Below are 19,410 nucleotides of genomic sequence, written 5' to 3' on the forward strand. Positions count from 1 at the left end.
GTGTCTAGAGAGTTACTTAGAAGTGAGAAAACTGGAAATATGGCCCCATGCTTGAGGTGCTCACTTAGAGGCAGAATTATGGCTTTAAATCCACTGAAAAAGAGCTTGAATTCTGCTCTCTTCATGGCAGTGCTTTCTATAAATAAAAGGTCTCACAACATAACCTCTCCTAGGTGTATTTGGAAAGCATGAACTCCTCTTGGACTCTTCTGAGATGTTATAACATCCCACTGTTATGATGCAATGCTGCATGCAGGTAGCTAAAGAAGATTTCTGCAGTCCTGAGTGAGGCAATTAAATCCTGAAGCATTTCAGAGGTGCTATTCTGTGTTTTATTTTCATAGCCGAGCCCTGGGGAGCTCCCTGCTGGGCAAGGTAATTGTTGTGAATTCCCTTCTGAGCTACTCAATCCCTACCAGCATTGCAGGGTGGGCCTAATGGGAACTCAGGGATTTGTGGTGACAGAGTCACATACAAATGCCAGTTCTTACAAATTTTAGAGGAAACCTGCCCCTTTTACAGGGAGCTAAGCCCCATCTGGACATGTTCAGATGCGTTTAAGAGGACTTGAGGAGAAAATTATTTAGAGCATATCTCTGGCCTGAAATGCAGCACTACACAGAAATATCTGAACTGTTGTTTAGGAAAATAAGCCTGCAGAGCTGAAAGCATGAGGTCTTCAGAGTCTTAAAGATTATGAGACCTCCAGAAGTCCACCACTACCTGACACTTACTTTTGATGCATCAGTCAGCTGGTATTACTGAAACTACTACTCTACCAGATGATGCTGTTCTAGACTTCAGATGGCATTTAGCTGCTTTTCTGTAAAATGCGGGTAGAACAGGAACACAGAATTGTTTGCAGATTGAAATTGCAATCTGAAAGCAGATTATTGTATCATCTTCCTGCTATAAGCCTATTGTTATTATCATAATGAATTTTCTTTAAGTTTCAGGAGTATTCAACAGAGAATATCACGCGATATGAATGACTGCACACGCTGGCGCAGTCATTCCTTTGAGCCGTCGATAATTGGGGTGACTGCTAAGCCCTCACCTCCCACGGCCCGCAGGGGCTGGGGAAGCCGTGCCGCCTCCCGCTACCCGCCGTGCCTTGCAGATCCCAGATCCCTTCCTTTCCTAACTGCGAATCACAGGGCGCGATCTGCCCGGCCGGCTACCGGCACCCAGCTCACCGACCCGGACCCCACTATGTCCCACCAACCCCGAAGCCCACTCTGTCTCACTGACCCCGCACTCCACTGTGTCTCACTAACCCCAGAGCCCACCGGGCGCCGTGCGGCTTTGGAAGCGCGGTGGGCGGGCCGCGCCCCTCTGGACCGGTTTGCTCGGGGCGGGACTGGGAGACAGGCGGGGCTGGGGTACCGGCGGAGGCTGCCAAGGAAAGAGTCCGAAGGGTCTGAGGGGACCGACAGGTCTGCGGGGACAGGGGGGAACGAGCGACGTGGGGCCCAGCGCAAGGATCACGCCACGGGAGCGCTCCCTACCCAGGGCGGGGACGCGCGGAGGCGGGGCCTAATTTGCATCTGCCCTCTGGTTGGCCGGAGGCGCCTTGTGCCACTGAGCGGCGGCTCGGGATTGGCTGCGGCGCGGCCGGCGGCGGGGACGCGGCCGCCGTGTAACGCCAGGGGCGGCCGCGCGGAGCGCGCTCTGTCGCTGGGCAGCGGCCGCCGCTACCGGAGCGCTCCGTCCCCGCCGGCCCCAGCGCGCGTCCCGCCGGCGACCATGCTGGACCGCGAGGGCGGCTGGAGCGTGTCCTTCGCCGGCTGCGGCTTCCTTGGCGTCTACCACATCGGCGCCGCCACCTGCCTGCAGGAGCGCGCCCCGCACGTCATCCACGACGCGCGGCACATCTACGGCGCCTCCGCCGGGGCGCTCGCCGGCGCAGTCCTCGTCGGGGGCGGCTCTCTGGGTCAGCGGCGGGGCCGGGGGTAGCGTGGCGAGGCGGGCGGCAGGCAAGGGGCAGGTGCGGCGGGCAGGGCCCGGTGCGGCGCGGGAGGGCGGGCACGGCGCCGGGGAGCGCTCGGGCCGCGGGGCTCGCCGGGCCGGGCTGGCTGCGATTCTCTGCTTCTCTTCACACCTGAAACGTGTGTCCGTGGGTGGAATTAAATCCGAGCGGGGTCCGTGGCGCAGGGATTGGTGTTGGCGATGCCCGCTCCGATTCGCACGCTTGCGCAGCCGAAAGGTCGGAAGCTTGTCCCCCTGAGGGGCTGCTCTCACCGCCGCTGTCCAAAGTCCAGGAGTTACCTGGGAGAGCGGGAGACAGCCGAGCCCCAACACCTTCCAGAGCAACTGGGCCAGCCCCGTCGTCAGCTGTAAACACAGTGTTTGCACTTCGTTGGGAAATGGAGCATCTCCCTGCACGTGAAGTGCCGGGCAGCTTTATCTTGCTTCCTCCAGAGCTGCTCCTTTCTTGCGTAAGGCTAAGAGAGTTAAGGTCAGGGCTTAGGTTAGCTTTAACAAGCTTTTCCTCCCTAATCTGGACACGGTGTATATTGCCAAGGTCGCTTAGGTGTATGGTTAGAAACAGTAGATTGATTGAAATCACTGATTTTAATTGTCATTTAAACAATAGAGGTAATCTTGTGTTGTATTTATGCCAGATTAAAGAAGTTAGTTTGAAACAGAATGTAGTGTGCTTTGTGAAATGCACACCTATTTTCTAGCAGTACGAAAATACACCTTACTTTTACATATTTAGGGCTCATGAATATACACTTTTGTAATGAATTAAACTTAATAAAAGCTATCAATATATCGAGATGTTTAGGAAAACAACAGGATTGCTGTTTAAAAAAATATATGAAATATCTGAAAATCTGAAAATTATTTTCTTTCTAAACTAAAGGAATCCACTGAGTAACACTTGTCTAGTTCATTACTCCATACTGATTGCTTTTGCTAGCAGCAACCTTGACTGGTTTCAAACTAGAGGATTTTGTAAATTCAGATTTCGTCTTAGAAGAGAAGGAGAACAATGAGTACCTCTTTTGAATTTGGAGATATTTGTGGGTTTTGCTTTTCAATTTCTGAGGAAAAAATCCACTGACAGAAACAAGCAGAAGTTCTTGGTAAGTACAGCAGAGCAGTGCCTGTCCCTGCTGCTTTAACTGCTGAGCTCTAGCACATAATCTTAATTTCTTCAAAGCTTTAGCAGTAAACCTCTGCTGCTTAATTTAATTTTGCTGTAATGTCCAAACATGACATACTTGAATTATTATGAGCCTGCTACTGGCTTTTAAAGCAAATTAATATTTTTCCCCAATAGCTGGTATTTTTAAAACATACCCAGTTTTAAGTCTTAAGTCATTGTAAATGATTTGAGGAGGAAGCTGTCTTAAATATTTGAAGCACTCTTAAGCCCAGAAAATGTATATTGTTTATTTGTCAGTATGAGTTAATAACAGCTTTTAAATGGTTTAGCACTTTAATAATTAAGAGTTGTAGATTTCAAACTATAACCTTTCCCAGTTATTACCAATCTCATATGTCAACTGAGATTTTTGCTTTTCTCTAACTAATAGAATATATGTGTGGTCACTGTCCAAGGTAGCAGATCCCATGGGTAAGTGTGTTCCTACTGGGGGGGGGAAAAACCAAACAAAGGCATCACTTGCAGGATAATTCAAAATAACCCACATTCTAAAATCTGTGAATTGCTGACAAAACGAATAAGGTACTCCCATGCTTATTCTCTGAGATTCTAGCTGCTGTGTTTTGTGAGCTTGTGTGAAAGCAGAGGATGGTAAATAAGCTGTAAAGAAACTGTTTTACAATGATAATAGGATCTATTTTGTGAGTTTGTATCATATGCCTCTCTACCTGATATACTTCAATGTGCAGTATTTGTGGTTCCTGCCGCTGAAGGTGTTAGCAAGTCCTATGTTTTATCACAGTTGCATTTTCTGGTGGGTAGACAGAGCCCAGCGCTTCCTAGAGGTGAGAGGAAGGATGAGAGGCAGCAGGTACAAGCTGGAACCTGGTAAATTCAGATGAGGTGCAAGGAAAAGCCAGTTGCTATGAGAGTGGTAGAATAATCGAACAGCTTCCCAGAGAGGTTGTGGGATCTCCACACTTGGAGATGTTTGGGGCTTGCCAGGACCCAGCCCTGAGCTGGTCCGTGTGCTAGCGCACACAAGACAGGGTGTGCAAATCTGTGAGCAGGGGTTGTGGCTGAAATTGAAGAGCTTATTTCATTTCTTACAGCCTTGCAGCCAGATGTTTTAAATGAAGGATTTTCTCTTTGACTCAGATTACCTGCTGAATAGGTGGGGAGTCTGTGGAACTTCAAAAGTGGATAAATACAATCATTAGGCATTGAATGGAGAAGAAAAGTGTACTTTTTATAGACTGACAAAGAGGTTTCTCTAATTAAATTTGGGGGAGGTTGGGAAGCTTAGCCATGAGTGTTGTTTAGAGGATGAAGTGCATTCCAGGCTATTCCAAACTGGAATGTTAAAGTTGCCTCCTTGCATGTCCTGGAGATCTGGTATTTTGATGATGCTGTGATTATCCACTCCAGTGAGGCACTTAGAGAGAACAGGTTTACTGCAGGCTGCAAATACAATGTCAGCTTTTAGTCAGTGAAACAAATGAATAGTTAACAAACAATTAAAAATAAGATTGCAGAACTATAGCAGGAAACAGTTCACATTTACTAGGAATATTAATTTTTTTAGCCCTCCTGTGTTTCAAAAATAAAACAGATGGACCAAGACCTGTCTAAAATCCCAGTTTGACTTGAGCTCTAGCCCTTAGTCCCTTTTGGAGGTTCCTGTTTTGGAGTACAACAGCCTAAGAGGTAACTGCATTTTAGTCCCAACTTCTTTTCCTTCTCCCTTTGTCACTGGAAGGGAGAAGGAAAAGCAGTTGGACTACTTTGAAGTCCATGGAATGATTAACAAAAAGCTTTGTAAATTTTTTTTTGTTTTTTTAATATCACATAATTTTTTTTTGTTTAATATTACATACTCATAAATAGAACTTCTCCTTTTTTTTTTTTTTTTTCCTAGATTTGGAGCCCTTCCAGGGTTTGAAATAGCTTACAATAAACAAAATATGTCAGCTTTTTTTTTGTTCTTTCTTTCCCTGTGAACTACTTTAAGCATAGAAATTCTTGTACGCAGAGACAATGGGTAACTGCTAAATCAAATTGCATATGTTGGTTTGTATTTTAGAAGAAGCAAGTGACTTGCTTGGTGCATAAGCTTTCCAAAGTATTTATTTTGGAAATGGTAATTATTGCATATGCTCCAAGACTGCTCTTCCTGGCCAGAGTTCTGGTAGTTCAGTATCTCTGGCTCCTGCAACATGGCTATTTTTAGAAACTTTAGAAGACTGAGCATTGCTAAATAAAAAAAGGGAGTTGGTAACAAGTATCTGGATGCAGGGAAAATTAGAGCTGCTAGAACTGCCTGATTTGCTTTTGGAAGTAACTTTGTCACTGGTCAGAATGTGACTGGTGCAATTTTTTATTTGTGTGTAAAGTGTGTTTTACTAAGATAAACATATATTTGACCACGAACAGTGAGCTGTGTCTAAACTGTTTTATGTCTTCTGGGGTGGTGTTGGTGTCAGGCTACATGTCTCAGTGGATTTGTGGCCCAAGATTTCCCCCTGTGAGGATGGAGTGAAACAATTGAAGTGGTAAAAACCAAGTGTGTCTGATACCTTAGATTTTGTAGAGATGCTCTTTTGGACATAGACTCTTGGTTGAGAATGATAAATGTTTAGTTATTGCTATTTGAGAGGGTAATAACATTGTAGAAATGTAATATTTTTGGAAAATAGTCTGTGCTCAAAGGCTTAAGCAGAGTTGTTGCCAGTGCAGTGCTCACATTTAACCTGATAAATTGAATTTTATCTGTTCTAGCAAGTCCAAGTATGTAAGTTCTGAAAATATTTTTAGAAGCCCATCACTCGGGTTGATCACTTTGAGCTTCCCCCCCTCTCCTCTACCAAACTGACAAGCAATTTCCTCAAAGTGTGTCCTGGAGAAATGTGACATTCTAAGTTTAAACAAACCATTGCGGGTGGATGAGCTGCTCTTCCTCCTGTGACTAAATGTTGAGAAGATTTTAGTGTTCTTCAGGGACAGTCCTGTCTTCTGTAGGGGTTTGAAGTTCCCAAACATAGATTTAATTGGAGAAAAGATTATTATGTGCCTGTTCCTGTAAAAATGCACCTACCTCGCATTCCTACCAGATCACACTTCATGCTCCCTTTAGTGTGGTTATGTATCAATGAGGAAAAATGATGCCCTGAAACCTGAAGTTTGGTTCATTTTTTTTTTTTCCTTCAAAAAAATTTTTCCTTCAAAATCATTTCTGGAATGATTAATTCCTAATGCAAGTGTCTTCTATGCAAATGTCTTCTCATATGGGTATTTTACATTTAGAACCTACATCTTAATGACACATAAGTAGCTTAATCTTCACCAAGAGATTTTTTTTAAAGTTTAAATATTTTTTTTGTCTCTCAGAAAACTCCTAAACTCCTTAACCATGTTGGACAGTTCCTTAATCTGTTAAAAAGCTCTTGCGTTTTCATTCTAATACTAAGAGAGATAATGTGGAGCTCTAGAGATGCTTTATTAGTCCAAATGTGGGTTGTGTTTCTGCTCTTAAATGCAATGCATGTTCTTTCCAGCTCAGGCTTGTGCAGATGTTCTGGCATTAGCCAAAGAAGCTAGAAAGCGAAATCTGGGTCCTCTTCATCCTTCCTTTAATGTGATAAAGATAATAAGAGATGGGCTGATGAGAAATCTTCCAGAAAACACGCACCAGTTGTCATCGGGCAGACTGTGTATTTCACTAACCAGAGTATCAGATGGCAAGAATGCCTTGATCTCTAATTTTAACTCTAAAGAAGAAGTTATACAGGTATGTTTCTTTTTGGCAACTTTTAGAAACTTCTATACTTACTTTACTTCTATACTTACTTTAGAAACTTCTTTCTGCTTTAAGCATTTCAGGTATTCTTGCTCTGATAGTGTTTTAAAGAGGAATTCAATCATTTTTAAACCAGATTCATGTACTGCTTTTCCCAGTCAATGTGTCTGTGAACTGTTTTAGGGAGGAGGTGCAAGGGATCAGTCATAAAAAGGATAAATGATTTAAAAGTGCAGTGGGTCTGATGAAACTATAGCCTTAGTGAGTAAGAATTTATTTTATGAAGATAAATATTTATGTTAGTAATGGAACAGTTAACATTTAATTTTTATGGTCTCATTTTCTTACAGGCTTTAATCTGTAGTTCATTTGTCCCTATTTATTGTGGTCTCATTCCACCATCATTTAGAGGTGTGGTAAGTCTCTATTGTTAAGATCTAAAAATAGTTCTATCTATTCTGAAATTATTAAGAATGCATGTGGGGTTTTTTGTTATCCTGCTGTAAAGTAAATAACTTCATCATAGCTTCTAGTACTGTAGCTGTAACAACTTTCCAAAAAAAGACAGGAAGACTGAATGTGTGGAAGATATTACATGTATTTTAACACACATATTGTCTCTCTGTCCCTCCTCTGCCTCCTAAAATTAATTAATGAAAGAAAAAGATATAAGATAACAAGTATGTAACCTATTGATAAATATTCATTGAAGGAAGTGATGTTCTTTCACCTGCACAAATTTACAGGAAGAGTCACCTATAATTTTTGAAAAAAAATATCTTGTAATATAGTTTATTGTATATCTTTGTGTTCTGCCTGTAGGGAGATCTGCCTTACAGCTGGAAAAAAAGTTTTGTGTTCAGTTAAGTGCAGACAAAGCTTTTTATTGCCTTCTGGCATTTGTATTCAGTGTAAGAAAGCTTACTTTTTAGAGGCAAAATATCAGTATATCAGTATGTTCTATTGCTTTGCAGGAGCTGCTGGTTACAAAGCCTCTTAATACTTCATAGCAGTACTGGCCTCTCTAAAATCCCCTGTTTAAGAGACAAAAACTGCAGGAGAGTTGGCATGGTTTGTTGTAGGTGTTATAATTACAGGTCTGGAAGCAGATCTGCATTTCAAATCAAGACAGTGACATCAGTGGCTTTTTATTACCCTGTTCTATTCACTTATATTTGCTTTCTCTCCAACTCTGGTGCTCTTTGCACAAGAAGGGAAGGAAGAAAGAAAACTTTAAATGTCTTTGATTACACACTGTTCTCAAGGCAATTTGCAAGTATTAAAAGGTCAATAATAGATGTGAAATGTTTTTTGTTTTTTGGGTTTTTTTTCTTCATGCTGAAATTTAAGCAAAAGTGATTAGAACTATATAGGGATTTTCTTTATCTGTACTTCTAAACCTTGTATGTCTCCTTAAACTCTTCCAGATTAAAGGTGTTATGAAAACAGGACATTGGACTGCATCCAAGGTTTAGGTGGATCCAGGCTAATCTGGCTGTTCAGTTCTTGTCACCAGACAACAATGTTATTTTAAAAAGCGTAGTTCAGAGTACAAAAACATGCAAAGGATGCTTTATTTGGTCATATTTTGAGGAAAGGAAGGCATAATTCTATTATTTTAATCTTTGCAATTATTTTGAGACGATTTTAATGCTTAGGAGGCGTTTTTTGATGTAACTTGGTAAGAACACCACAGTTACATATGCTTGGCATGATTCCTATGGGCTTAAGCACAACAGAATGTCAAAAATGTAAACTTTGGGGCATCTTGCTGTTTACTGCTTGGCATTCCTACCTATATACTGTAAAACAAAGGCTTAAGGATAACATTTAAAAGGTGTATCTAACTGCCAATTCAAAAGCTTTTGGGTGTGGTGGCTGTCGTTTGTTTTTTTTACTGCTTTCAAACACAGCAGTGGTTTTAGATTTAAAAAATGGCTTGGAGGAACAGCTGAGCAGATACTCCAAGTCGTGAAAATAATTTAGATCAATAGAACAGTGACTCAGATATGTACTTCCTACTTCCACCTTTTAATAATTTCACGAGAAGGGTCCTCCTTTGCCAGACCTGTTGTATTTTATTTATGTCACGAAGGACTTGGGGATTTCACTTGTACTTTAGTGATTGCATTACATACCTAAAGTTTAGCAGGAGCTGCATGCTGCTGGGTCCAGAGGGTGTCCTGGGAAGCTGACAGGCCATGAGCTGCCCTCTTCCTAATTCCTGACGTGTTTCTCAGAAATTCCTTATGTGTTTCTCAGAATGATCAGGGCCTGAGTATCAGGGCAGCTGAAACTGATAATCCACGTTGCTCCTTCTCAAATTACTGCTCTGTAACATTTATGTTTGACAAGGACCTACAGTTTTGATTTGCTGCCCTTTTAGGAAGGAGAAAAATGTAGCCTCTGAACCAGCAAAGCTGGTGGTGTGGGAACAAACCAGTTCCCTGTAGCCCACTGGAGAGCTGGCTGCTGCGAGTGGGTGGAGGGGGCTGTCTGTAGCCACTGCTGCTGCTGCACTAGACAGTTGTTACCCCAAAACAGAACACTTTGGGGCTTATTAAAATATCTGAGGTGGTGATGCATTAAAACTACTGAAATGGGTGATTCAGTTTGAAGGAGACAAAAGCATAACCTGGAACTTGAAACACAGCACAACAGGTGTCTGTGACTTGGCAAAGTTTCTGAAGTACTGTCCATTTTTTACTCACACTTTCCTTATGTCCAAATCTTTTTTGATGCTTTTCTATCAAATTCTATTTATGAAGAGTACTTGTAAGTTAGAATGGATTCGTATCTTGGAACTTGAACTTTGAACAATCGAGCTACTTTTCTCTGTATATTGTGTAGGATTATCATCTTTAAAAAAAACATACTGAAAAATCCCAAAGGGAGTATGCTTGCACTGCCTATGGAGCTATAGGTTGGAATGTTTACTGGCTTTAGAGAACAAATCATGCCACTCAAAATGTTTAGCTTGGGTGCACGAGGCTTAAGCTACAGTCTTAAGTGCTGTTTCATTCTTTTGTGAGGGACTGTGCTGGTCAAACATTGTCAGCCCTTGAGATGTGTTGTTTCCACTCCTTTTTGTAGCGCTATGTGGATGGAGGAATCAGTGACAACTTGCCTCACTATGAGTGTAAGAACACCATCACAGTGTCCCCTTTCGCTGGGGAATGTGACATCTGTCCCAAGGGCAAGTCAGCCAACTTCCATGAGATGAACGTGACCAACACCAGCATTCAGTTCAGCCTGGGCAACCTTTATCGCTTAACACAGGCGCTCTTTCCTCCAGAACCCAAGGTCAGCCCCTGCCTTCCTTTGCTTCATCTCTCCACATGAAAGGTTTTGCAGAAAGTTGCCGTGTCTTAGCTTTTCATCCAGTCACACAAACTTCTCTGTGGATGTATCTTGTTTCTATTTTTTCAAGTTTTTTCTATGTCCTTCTTGGTTTTAGTCTCTCTTGGGCTAAAAATGCATATCCTGCTACTGGCTTTCTGTATTTATTTGGGAATTGTCACAGGATTCCATCATAAAATCAACACTGGGAAATTAACAACTGTCAGTTTGTAGTCCTTAAATGTTTGCCTGCTAAGAAATTAGAAGTTCTAAAGTTTCATGGTTTTGTAGAGATATTAATTAATACTTGTCACAGTCAAGTTGCCTTTAAACTTTGCTCATTGCTGTTAGTTGTAGATCTGAAGAGGGAAATGCTCTTGAATTGTTGTTGTGAAAATTGGAAAAATAAAAAAATAAAACCAGACCTTTTCAACCGGCTTAGGATATAGTACAGCAAAGAAGCAATTTTTCTGACTGCTACAGATATATTTAAACTGCAGGCTTTTTGACCACTTCAAGACAAATTCTAAATTCTATTTATGCAGGCTTAATTTTTTTTTCTTTTACTGGTACGCTTGTGTAGGTGAGCTGGTATTGCATTTTGTAAAAGATATTTTCTTAGCAAAGATAAGTCTGAGCCTGAGGATCAGAATTGCACAGCTGATTTTTAAAGCTTTGGGAAGTGAGAAGCACTGGGAGGGAAGGAGGGGAATTGACACACTCCAAACACCCTGCTTCATTGCTGCTAGGAACTTCTGAAGAGCTAATCAAGAAACAAGAGAAGAGGGAAGTCCAAACTGTTTGAATGCCATCATTCTGTGCATCTTTAACAGCTGAAAGTTAAGTTAATGTACCTGATCACATATGCATCATCACAGAAGCCATATTAACCTGAATCTGCTGTATTCCAGCAATTGTTAAGGTGGCTTTTTTTCTTAGAATAGTGGAAGGTGGAGGAAAGTGGCTCTTTATTCTTCAAACTGTTGATCTGAAGTTGAAATTTCTTTTTATTTGTCTGACTCATTTACTCTATATTTGCAGGTACTTGGAGAGATCTGTGAGCAGGGATATTTGGATGCTCTTAAATTCTTGAAGGAGAATGGTATGTTAAACTTTCAGATAATTATTGATTATATGGTCTTAACCTAAGTTTAAAAAATAAACAAAAAAACCCCAGACCAAAACAAACAAAAAGAGTGAGAGGGTTGTGTGTAACTAAGAAGGGGGCTGGTCTTTGAGAATTTTAGAAGGATCCTGATAGTTTCATTCTTGTAGAAATGCCACAGTTATAGTTCACCTGAGGTGAAATGTGCCTCACAAAAATTGAACTTTTGGAGTTTTGTCAAATCTGTGTGAAGTAAATGTTAAGTGAAATTTCCAAAGAATTCCAGTTCTAGGCAAATCATATTATTACTTGGCTTTATCTTAATTGTTCAGGATGGGTATAGCCTACTGCTTCCCACTCCTCTGAAACCTGTATATTCTATTACCTCCTCTCTGCTGTCATCCAAGTGATTTTCTGGTAGTCCAGAAGTGGGAGCTGGCTAAAAACAATGAACACTCAGTCACAGACAAACCCTCTATGTGAGAAAAGACTTTAGAAGATGACAACTTACAATGGAGTAGTTGTTGACACCCAGATAAGTTTAGGAAGAAGAATTATGAGTTCTGCTACTCTACTCCTAGAATTCTAATCACATGTTTTATATTGATAAATGTTGTTGCTCTGCAAGCTTTGAGACAAACAAGTTGAAAACAGTAACTTGATATTAGGATGAAGTTAACCATGTGTTAAACGTGCCTGGGCCCTGTAATCTTTTCATGCAGAAGCAAATTGGTACTGGGTCAGATCACAGGAATGGGAATAGAAATGAGACTTGTGCACTATTACAGAAAGTACCTGCTGCAGGATGTGAGCAGTCATTGATGTACTCTGCTGATACCTGGTTACTGAATAATCAAGTTGTCTTGAAACAATTCTCTTCACTGAAGAACCTCACAGTTCTGCTAAGAGCTTGATTTTCTATTATGTTATTACTATGTATTATTATTATTTAATGAGAAAGTCTTGCTTTATAGATTTTACCATGTGATTAAAAACACAAACTCTACAAAGAGTCTCTGGTTTGTGGTTGTCTGTGCTGAGCTGGGTTCTGTTGCTGTCCTGCACCCACAGGTTTCCTGTGTGCAAGTTTCCATCTGACACTAATATCTGACATTCCTTGCGGTTCTTCCTCAGGATCTCTGCCCCATGTCCTCTCTATATTGCACTATTGTCCTCCTTTTCACACTCCTAATCCTGTGATCAACTTTGTTTTTATTCTGCCACAGGGTTGTTTTGCATCAAGCTTAATCAATGATAATTATAACCCTTCCAAGGTCATTCATTGTACATCACCTTTCTTATTATTTCAGCTGTAGGAATTAATTCCCCCCCATCTGTGACACTTCAAATATTTTCCTTTGCTAAATTCACTGTGTATTCTTTTGATATTTGTCTTTTACTAGTACTTGCAGGTAGGATATGGGTTCTGTTGTATGCAGGTATAGATTCTAGTCAAATTTGGTAGTCTTGTTTCATATGTTATTTAAAAATGATTTTCTGGAAACCAAGTGTAAATAAAATTATTGTGTTTTTCTCTTTGTACTCATGATCTAGTGCTTGTTTCTAAGGTAGTTATCAGTACTATTTCTTAATTGGCACCAGTTTTGCAGTGCAACCCATGTTGATTTAGATCTGTACTTTGGATACAACTGAAAAAAATACCGTAACCTAGTTGCTTTCCTTTTCAACCCTGTTGTAGCAATGCCTCAAACTACTCACATGATACCTGCTATGTCAAATTTCCCAAATATATCATGTGTTTTAGATGTCTTCTTTCAAATACATATTAAATCAGCTTTCCGCCTCTACTTTAAATCCTTGCTTTCTTGCAGGAACACAACTTTGGTAAATGACTGTGTGTTTCCAGGGCAGTTTCACTTAATTGTTCACTTTTTCCTTCTCTTTAGAACCTCTTTCAAAGTAAGACCTAAACCTTCAGAAAAGCCATCACTGTGATTAAACATGTGTGGGATCCTAAGAACCAGGTGCATTTGACATGGGGTAGATGGTAGGTGTTCCCTCAGGACAGATCTTTGTTCAGACACACAGATGTCAGGTGCTGTACAGGTACTCAGGAGACCTGTGGATCAAACCTAAGTGAAAACTCTTGACTCTTTCAGGTATTCTGAATGACTCAATTTATATCCACTTGTCCTTCACAAAAAGAAACCCCCACGAGGCTGCACAACAACACCTTGACCATGTGAAGAGAAGAAAATTGACAGAAAATAACAGAGTAGAAACTTTGAAAATGACCAGCTTAAATGACCAGCTAAAGCAAAGTCCATGGCCTTTGGAGAAGAGCATATTTGAGAGTCTACCTCCCAGACTTCGTAAAGGTGCATGCTTCAGGCTGTTTCCTGTAAATCTGAGTAGCAAACTTTGACCCTTTTTTTTTTTTTTCATTAATTCTTAGATTTATTGCTTAGAAGTTCTGGATAGTGTGTTTTGTCCCTGTGCCATGAGTCTGTGTTCCCATATTTTAAAATATCATAAAGAAAGTTTATGGTAAAAGTGCTCTGAGATTAATTATTGAAACTGCTTTCAGATAGTGTAACATCTTTTCCCTAATATTTATTCTTAAGCACTGCAGGAAGCTTGTAAAGAACAGAATGGGTTCTATGCTCAGTTCTCTAAACTCTTTCCCATGCGGGTGATATCCTACCTGATGCTGCCGTACACACTCCCAGTGGAGTCTGCTTACTCCGTCGCTTTACGGTAAGGAACTTGTAAAGTACTCTTCTAGAATTATCATCATTTTGGAAATGTGCTCATTGAGAGCTTGTTCGGTGTTGGAGGCATTCTGGGACTCAATAATTGAAGTGGTAACTGTCAAAAGACCCTTTATTTCTACCTGTGTGATGCATCCTAAGGCCTATATAATCCAAGGCTAGTAAATAAACATATTAAAAAGATTCTTAAAATACATACTCATATTACTAATAGCTACCTTGTAATTGCTCAAAACAAGCAGCCTTAGTTGTGCTTTCCAGGAACACATTATTCATTACTGTATTCTGCAGGGGTATCTGAACTCTCTCCACATCCTTCTTGTGCTTCTTTCTAAAATCTGGAGTGAAATCCACTATTTACTCACCATATAAATTCTCTTAGCAGTTCTGTTTAAGTTTACTGCAAGTTGCTCTTGAAGTAGGGCTTAATTTGATAAGTTCCAGTACTTGTCAAGGAGAAGTTATGCTCAATGAATGTGCCATGAATCCTGAGCTTTGTGCTTGCTTAAGAGAATTCCAGTCCTTGAGCAGCAGATGTCATGACTATCTTTAGAAAATCTTGAAAAAACAGGTCTGGTAATAAAACCATATAGAACTCCAGTGAAGTACTTTGTTTCTGTGCCACTGAGTGTGACACTTCTGTGCCATTTTTGGTGGATGGGGAGGCAGCAAGTTTCTCCAGATGTCTCTGTGGGGTTTTCCTTCTTGTCCCACTCTGATGTAGCTGACTCCCATGAAGGGGTATCATAAGGAAAAAAAGTACATTTGGTACATTGTTCTTGTTTTGCCTTCTCTTTGTTCTTCCATTGTGCTTTTCTTTTGTTCTTCCTTCCTCTTCCACCTTGCTTTAAACTGAGCAGAAAGTTCCTACCACAAAGGTCTTGGAGACAGGAGTATTTTGGAGGAGTCCTGTGCTGGGCACAGTGTGTGGAATGCACACACTGGTCAACCCCTGAGAGATGCATTGATTTGTGGTGCCCCTTTTCTTAGCTTGTAGAAGAGAGATGAAAGGGTTAGATGGCGATTCAGGGAGGCTGGGAAGAAATGGACACCTTTGTTAGGTTTGGGGGGAAAAAAGCTATTTTGGACGTGGGACAGGGTGTGTTAAAACATAACTGAGATTAAGTCTCCTGCTTACAAAAAATGTGTTATGGTTTTGCCTGCAGGTTGGTGAACTGGTTTCCTGACATGCCTGCTGACGTTCGATGGATGCAGGAGCAGCTTTTTCGGATTGCTGCCACAGTTTATACCCAGGCTAAAAGCAAGCTGTTCTGTACAGCCAGGTAAAGTGCAGGGCTGCTGCATGCAAATGATGCAGTTTTAGAAATTCTCTCTTTTTGAAATCAGTTGAAGTGTTTTCTTGTATAAGAAAAGCCAACACTAGTTGGCTTTTAAAGCATCTCTCTGAGAAAAAATGTAGCCCTTGGTATATATTTGCTCTTTATCCTACTGTCCTCTCCTCAGTTACTTGATAGCACATTTAATCCAGGGTCTTTTCTTCCTACTTAGTGATATTTCTGATTCTTTTCCACAATATCTATAGGTTGGATATTAGGAAATTTTTTTTCACAGAAGGAGTCATAAAGTTCTGGAATGGTCTGCCTGGGGAGGTGGTAGAATCACCATTCCTGGGTGTGTTTAATAAAAGACTGGATGTGGCACTCGGTGCCATGGTTTAGTTGAGGTGTTAGGGCATGGGTTGGACTCAATGATCTTGAAGGTCTCTTCCAACCTAGTGATTCTGTGAATAAATTTGGGGATTGCTACCTTTCTGCTTTTACCCTTATTTAGCAGTCTTTCATATTACAGTCTTACCAATCCTGAGTCTCTTCATCTGAGACAGGCTTTGGGAAGATACAGAATCACAAGTTTGTCTCAGAAATAACTGCTAAGAGGGGTTCTTTGCTCACTGCATCATGATTAAACAGAAACAGTTTTCCTTGTGGAAAAGCAGCTCAAGCAGTGTTGTAGTGTCTGTGTATGGCCAGTTGAGCTATTTTTGTTTGTGAGAGGGGTTGTGGCATGGTGTTTTGTTGTTTTTTTTTTTTTTTCCCAAAAGCACTGCAAGAGAGAAGAGAACTTTTTTTTAAAAAAAAGGATGTTCTTGGATAAAACTTCAGTTTCCTGTTTCTCAGATTGGAAAGGGCTAAACTGGTGATTCAGGTGCTGGTTTAGAGTGTAGACAAGTTCTGTTTTACTTGTTCAGGTTGGTGATAACAAGATGGTTGTAAAGTGGAATGCAGAGATGGCCTTTGGGAAGGTAAACAACTGTATTTGCTACTTGTAAACATGACAAAAATGCCATTGAAACACTAATAATTTCCTTTTCCTTCCTTCTTTTTTAAACAGGAGAGACAATGATGCATCACTAAGACAATGTCAAAGTCAAACTGTCCCGTCTACTGTGAAATTTCGTTCTTCATACTGCCACCTTAAAATGCCTCACTCTGCTGCCTCACACATTGAGAGCTGGCTCTGGGAATCTTCATGCTTCATGCACTCAGCTATGAAAAATGCTCCTGCTGATATCCAGGAGCAGTCTGACTTAAAAGCCTATCCTAATTTCCTCCCAAATCCTGATGAGTCTGCGCTGGAAATAGATGTTGACTCTTCCTCAGAGACAAGTTTCCAAACTGCTCCAGAGTATTAATAGGGAAGTAGATTCTACAGTTTCCAAAATTGAAATTGGGGAGAGAAAATTGAAACCTAGACTAGGGATCACTTTGTTTGTTGCCAATAAGTCTTGGGAAATTACTTGTTTACAGCTTCCTGACAAATCTGCCTTGGGACTCTTACTGTTTTGAGGATTATAAAAACAGTGGCTGCTATACTAAGTAACAGATTATAGCTCTGTCGAAGCACCAGCTCAATCAGCTGTACTAAGACTTGTAGTTAAACGGTGTCTCTCTGGAAATAAATCTTCTTAAAAATTACTTCCAGCATGTAAATTCTGTAAACAGATTGTTAGACAAACAGGCATAGATAACAGAACATTTTTTAAAATGTAATTCTTAATAATATTGTGTGTTAGGATTGCTATTATAGGACTTAAATGAAATTAGGTTTTTAGTCCCTTAAGAGGAATACACAAGTGAGTTTCTTAGTGGCCTCCAGTGTCATTTGCCTTATATTTAAACCTACTGTTGTGTTTATGGACAGTTGTCTGCACAAGATACTGTAGGAACAGTATTATTCTGGGTTTTTGCATGTACTCTGCAGTTCCTATTACCTTTCCTCTGTGTCTCTCTCCTGAAATACTTCAAGTAAAAATGGCATGAGAAATGGGACCCCTTCCCCTGAAGTGTAAACAAGTACACTTCCAGTGACTTCAGAGGACTTTTTTTTTTTTTTTGGAACTTTACATAAAAGCTTAATACTTGATCAAGTATTGAAAAGTGACTGTGTTTAGTAGCAAGCAGTATGTGATGAAGGTGTTAAACTTTACAGAAGATATTAACAAAAATCAGTGCATAGCAAGTGGTGAATGATGTTTAGGTTGTCTCTCTAATTGTTGCCCCATCATTTTTAGGGTTTTTTTCCCCTCCAGTTTCAGAGATTTTTCTTTCCTTCTTTAACTCCCCTGTTTCTAAAGGAAGAAAAAGAAAGGTGTCCCTCCTGTCTCAGTGAGGTAGGATGACCCAAAGGAAGTTTCCCAAGATTGTCAGGCACAGCAAAATTGTAAGGCTGGGTGGAAGTATCAATATTCAGGGAGCTCTGCAGAGGTCTCAAATAATAGGTAGAAAATTTAGCCAAATCATACCTCAATTGAGAAATGGCAGCTTAAACCATTTCCACTACAAAGGTTCTGCATGATTTTAACAAAAACAATGCATTAGTGGGTGAGGGCGTCTGGGAAGGAAAGTGATGTTAGGATTAATTGCTCTTCTCATGGCTTATCAGGTCTTGTAGTAGAAGGAAACAATAATGGCTTTAAAGTTGATTTGCACATGTGTTTGGGGGGAGCCTGTGACCTTGGGAGGCTTCTCATTCAAGAGAGGGAATTCTGCACAACCCAGGGAAGAGCTGCTTGAGGGCCTCTTGTCCAGGGAAAGGGGTTGGATTGTGATGCTCAGGAGCTGGGATATGGGAGTGTGAGCTTTGGACAAAATGTAGCACTTGAATTGGGCCTGCCTTTCAAACAGTCTCTCAGTTGTGATTTCCCTAAGCTTGGAGTGCTGCATTTTACAATATTCAAGTGGACTTTTTAGGCTGGGGAAGAAGTGCTGAGCTCTCTTATTTCTGTACTATACAAGGCTGGTGCTACTTTACTTCAACTCTTCTGTTCATTTTTTGGGTGTATATATCATCAGACTTGCAAGAAAAAAATGTTGGAATTGCTCTAACTACAATTAAAATATACAAGATCTGTTTTAAACTGTCTTCATTCATTAGTTTACCAGTTTGTTTTAGAATTAAATCAGAAATGCCAAGTTTTGCTTCTGGTCTTTGTTGGAATACTTCTATTAACTACTTTTAAATCAACCTTAACCACTTTTTCTGTTGGGCACAGCTCCCATTTTGTCTCCTTTTTTTAAAATAAAAACAAAATCTCTGTTACCATGGTCTCTGAGCCTTCTTGAGTGTAATTCACCCAAGTGCAAGTTAAATCAGAATGTGTTGATGTCATTGATGGTTCTGAGGTGTTTTTTTTAAGAGTACGAGTAGTACTCTTCAGAGATGCTTGTGCATACTCCGGCTGGACCTGAATGGCTCCTCAGTTTAAAGTTTTGTGGTTTTTTTGTCTTTTCTTGTTTTTTGATGGGATTTTTTGTTTGCTTTCTGCAACCAGTTATTTTACAAATACCTCGTTGCATTTAAACAAAAATAATTAAAAACCAGATAAAGTTGGGTGTGAAGGGAGAAAACAAAGGGTGTGTTGTTTCTGAGATAAAACTAACTTAGCAGATAACTAAATATAAATAAGATAATAAAGACCTATTAAATAATTTGTTCTATGAATAATAGATGTGCTAAAATATTTATTTATATTTAATATAGATATTTTAAAACATATATCAGTAATTTAAAGTATAAATAATATATAATAACTAGATTATCTATAAATATATAATACAGATATAAAAATGAAATATAGAAATATCTAGAGATAACAATTTAATGCAATGTAAAATAATAGTAGTAGTAATAAAAATAATTACAATACCAACAATTTAAAGTAATTTACAACACGAGCTTTCGGTTTCAAGTGCCCAATCTGCTTCCCCGGGTTTGGGGCAAATTCCATGGGTTTGGGATGAAACGCGTGCGTTTGGGGTGAATTCCCCGGGTTTGGAGTGAATCCCGTCGGTTTCGGCTGACACAA

At 40.3% G+C, this 19,410-nt stretch overlaps 1 protein-coding gene across 2 annotated transcripts; it reads left to right on the plus strand.

The window, feature by feature from the left end:
* Positions 1 to 1,670: 1,670 nt before the first annotated feature.
* On the plus strand, positions 1,671 to 18,644 carry LOC132327210 (1-acylglycerol-3-phosphate O-acyltransferase Pnpla3-like). Of its 2 annotated transcripts, none has more exons than XM_059846146.1 (9): positions 1,671 to 1,933; positions 6,670 to 6,902; positions 7,262 to 7,327; positions 10,005 to 10,214; positions 11,292 to 11,352; positions 13,476 to 13,694; positions 13,941 to 14,073; positions 15,254 to 15,370; positions 16,437 to 18,644. In XM_059846146.1, exons 1-9 carry the CDS (start codon positions 1,747 to 1,749, stop codon positions 16,735 to 16,737), a joined length of 1,527 nt encoding a protein of 508 aa, XP_059702129.1. In that variant the 5' UTR covers positions 1,671 to 1,746; the 3' UTR covers positions 16,738 to 18,644. The 2 variants fall into 2 exon arrangements, with proteins under 2 accessions (XP_059702129.1, XP_059702130.1); XM_059846147.1 differs by lacking the exon at positions 1,671 to 1,933 and adding an exon at positions 2,979 to 3,092.
* Positions 18,645 to 19,410: the final 766 nt, after the last annotated feature.

This window comes from Haemorhous mexicanus, chromosome 5, assembly GCF_027477595.1.
Source record: "Haemorhous mexicanus isolate bHaeMex1 chromosome 5, bHaeMex1.pri, whole genome shotgun sequence".
NCBI classification, from domain to species: Eukaryota; Metazoa; Chordata; class Aves; order Passeriformes; family Fringillidae; genus Haemorhous; species Haemorhous mexicanus.

Excerpts from the sequence above, each read along its gene's own strand:
- LOC132327210 (XM_059846146.1), top strand. The coding sequence starts at position 1,747 with ATGCTGGACCGCGAGGGCGGCTGGAGCGTGTCCTTCGCCGGCTGCGGC. Across the intron at positions 6,903-7,261 it reads CTAAAGAAGAAGTTATACAG|GCTTTAATCTGTAGTTCATT; the intron begins GTATGTTTCTTT and ends ATTTTCTTACAG. Across the intron at positions 13,695-13,940 it reads ACCTCCCAGACTTCGTAAAG|CACTGCAGGAAGCTTGTAAA; the intron begins GTGCATGCTTCA and ends TTTATTCTTAAG.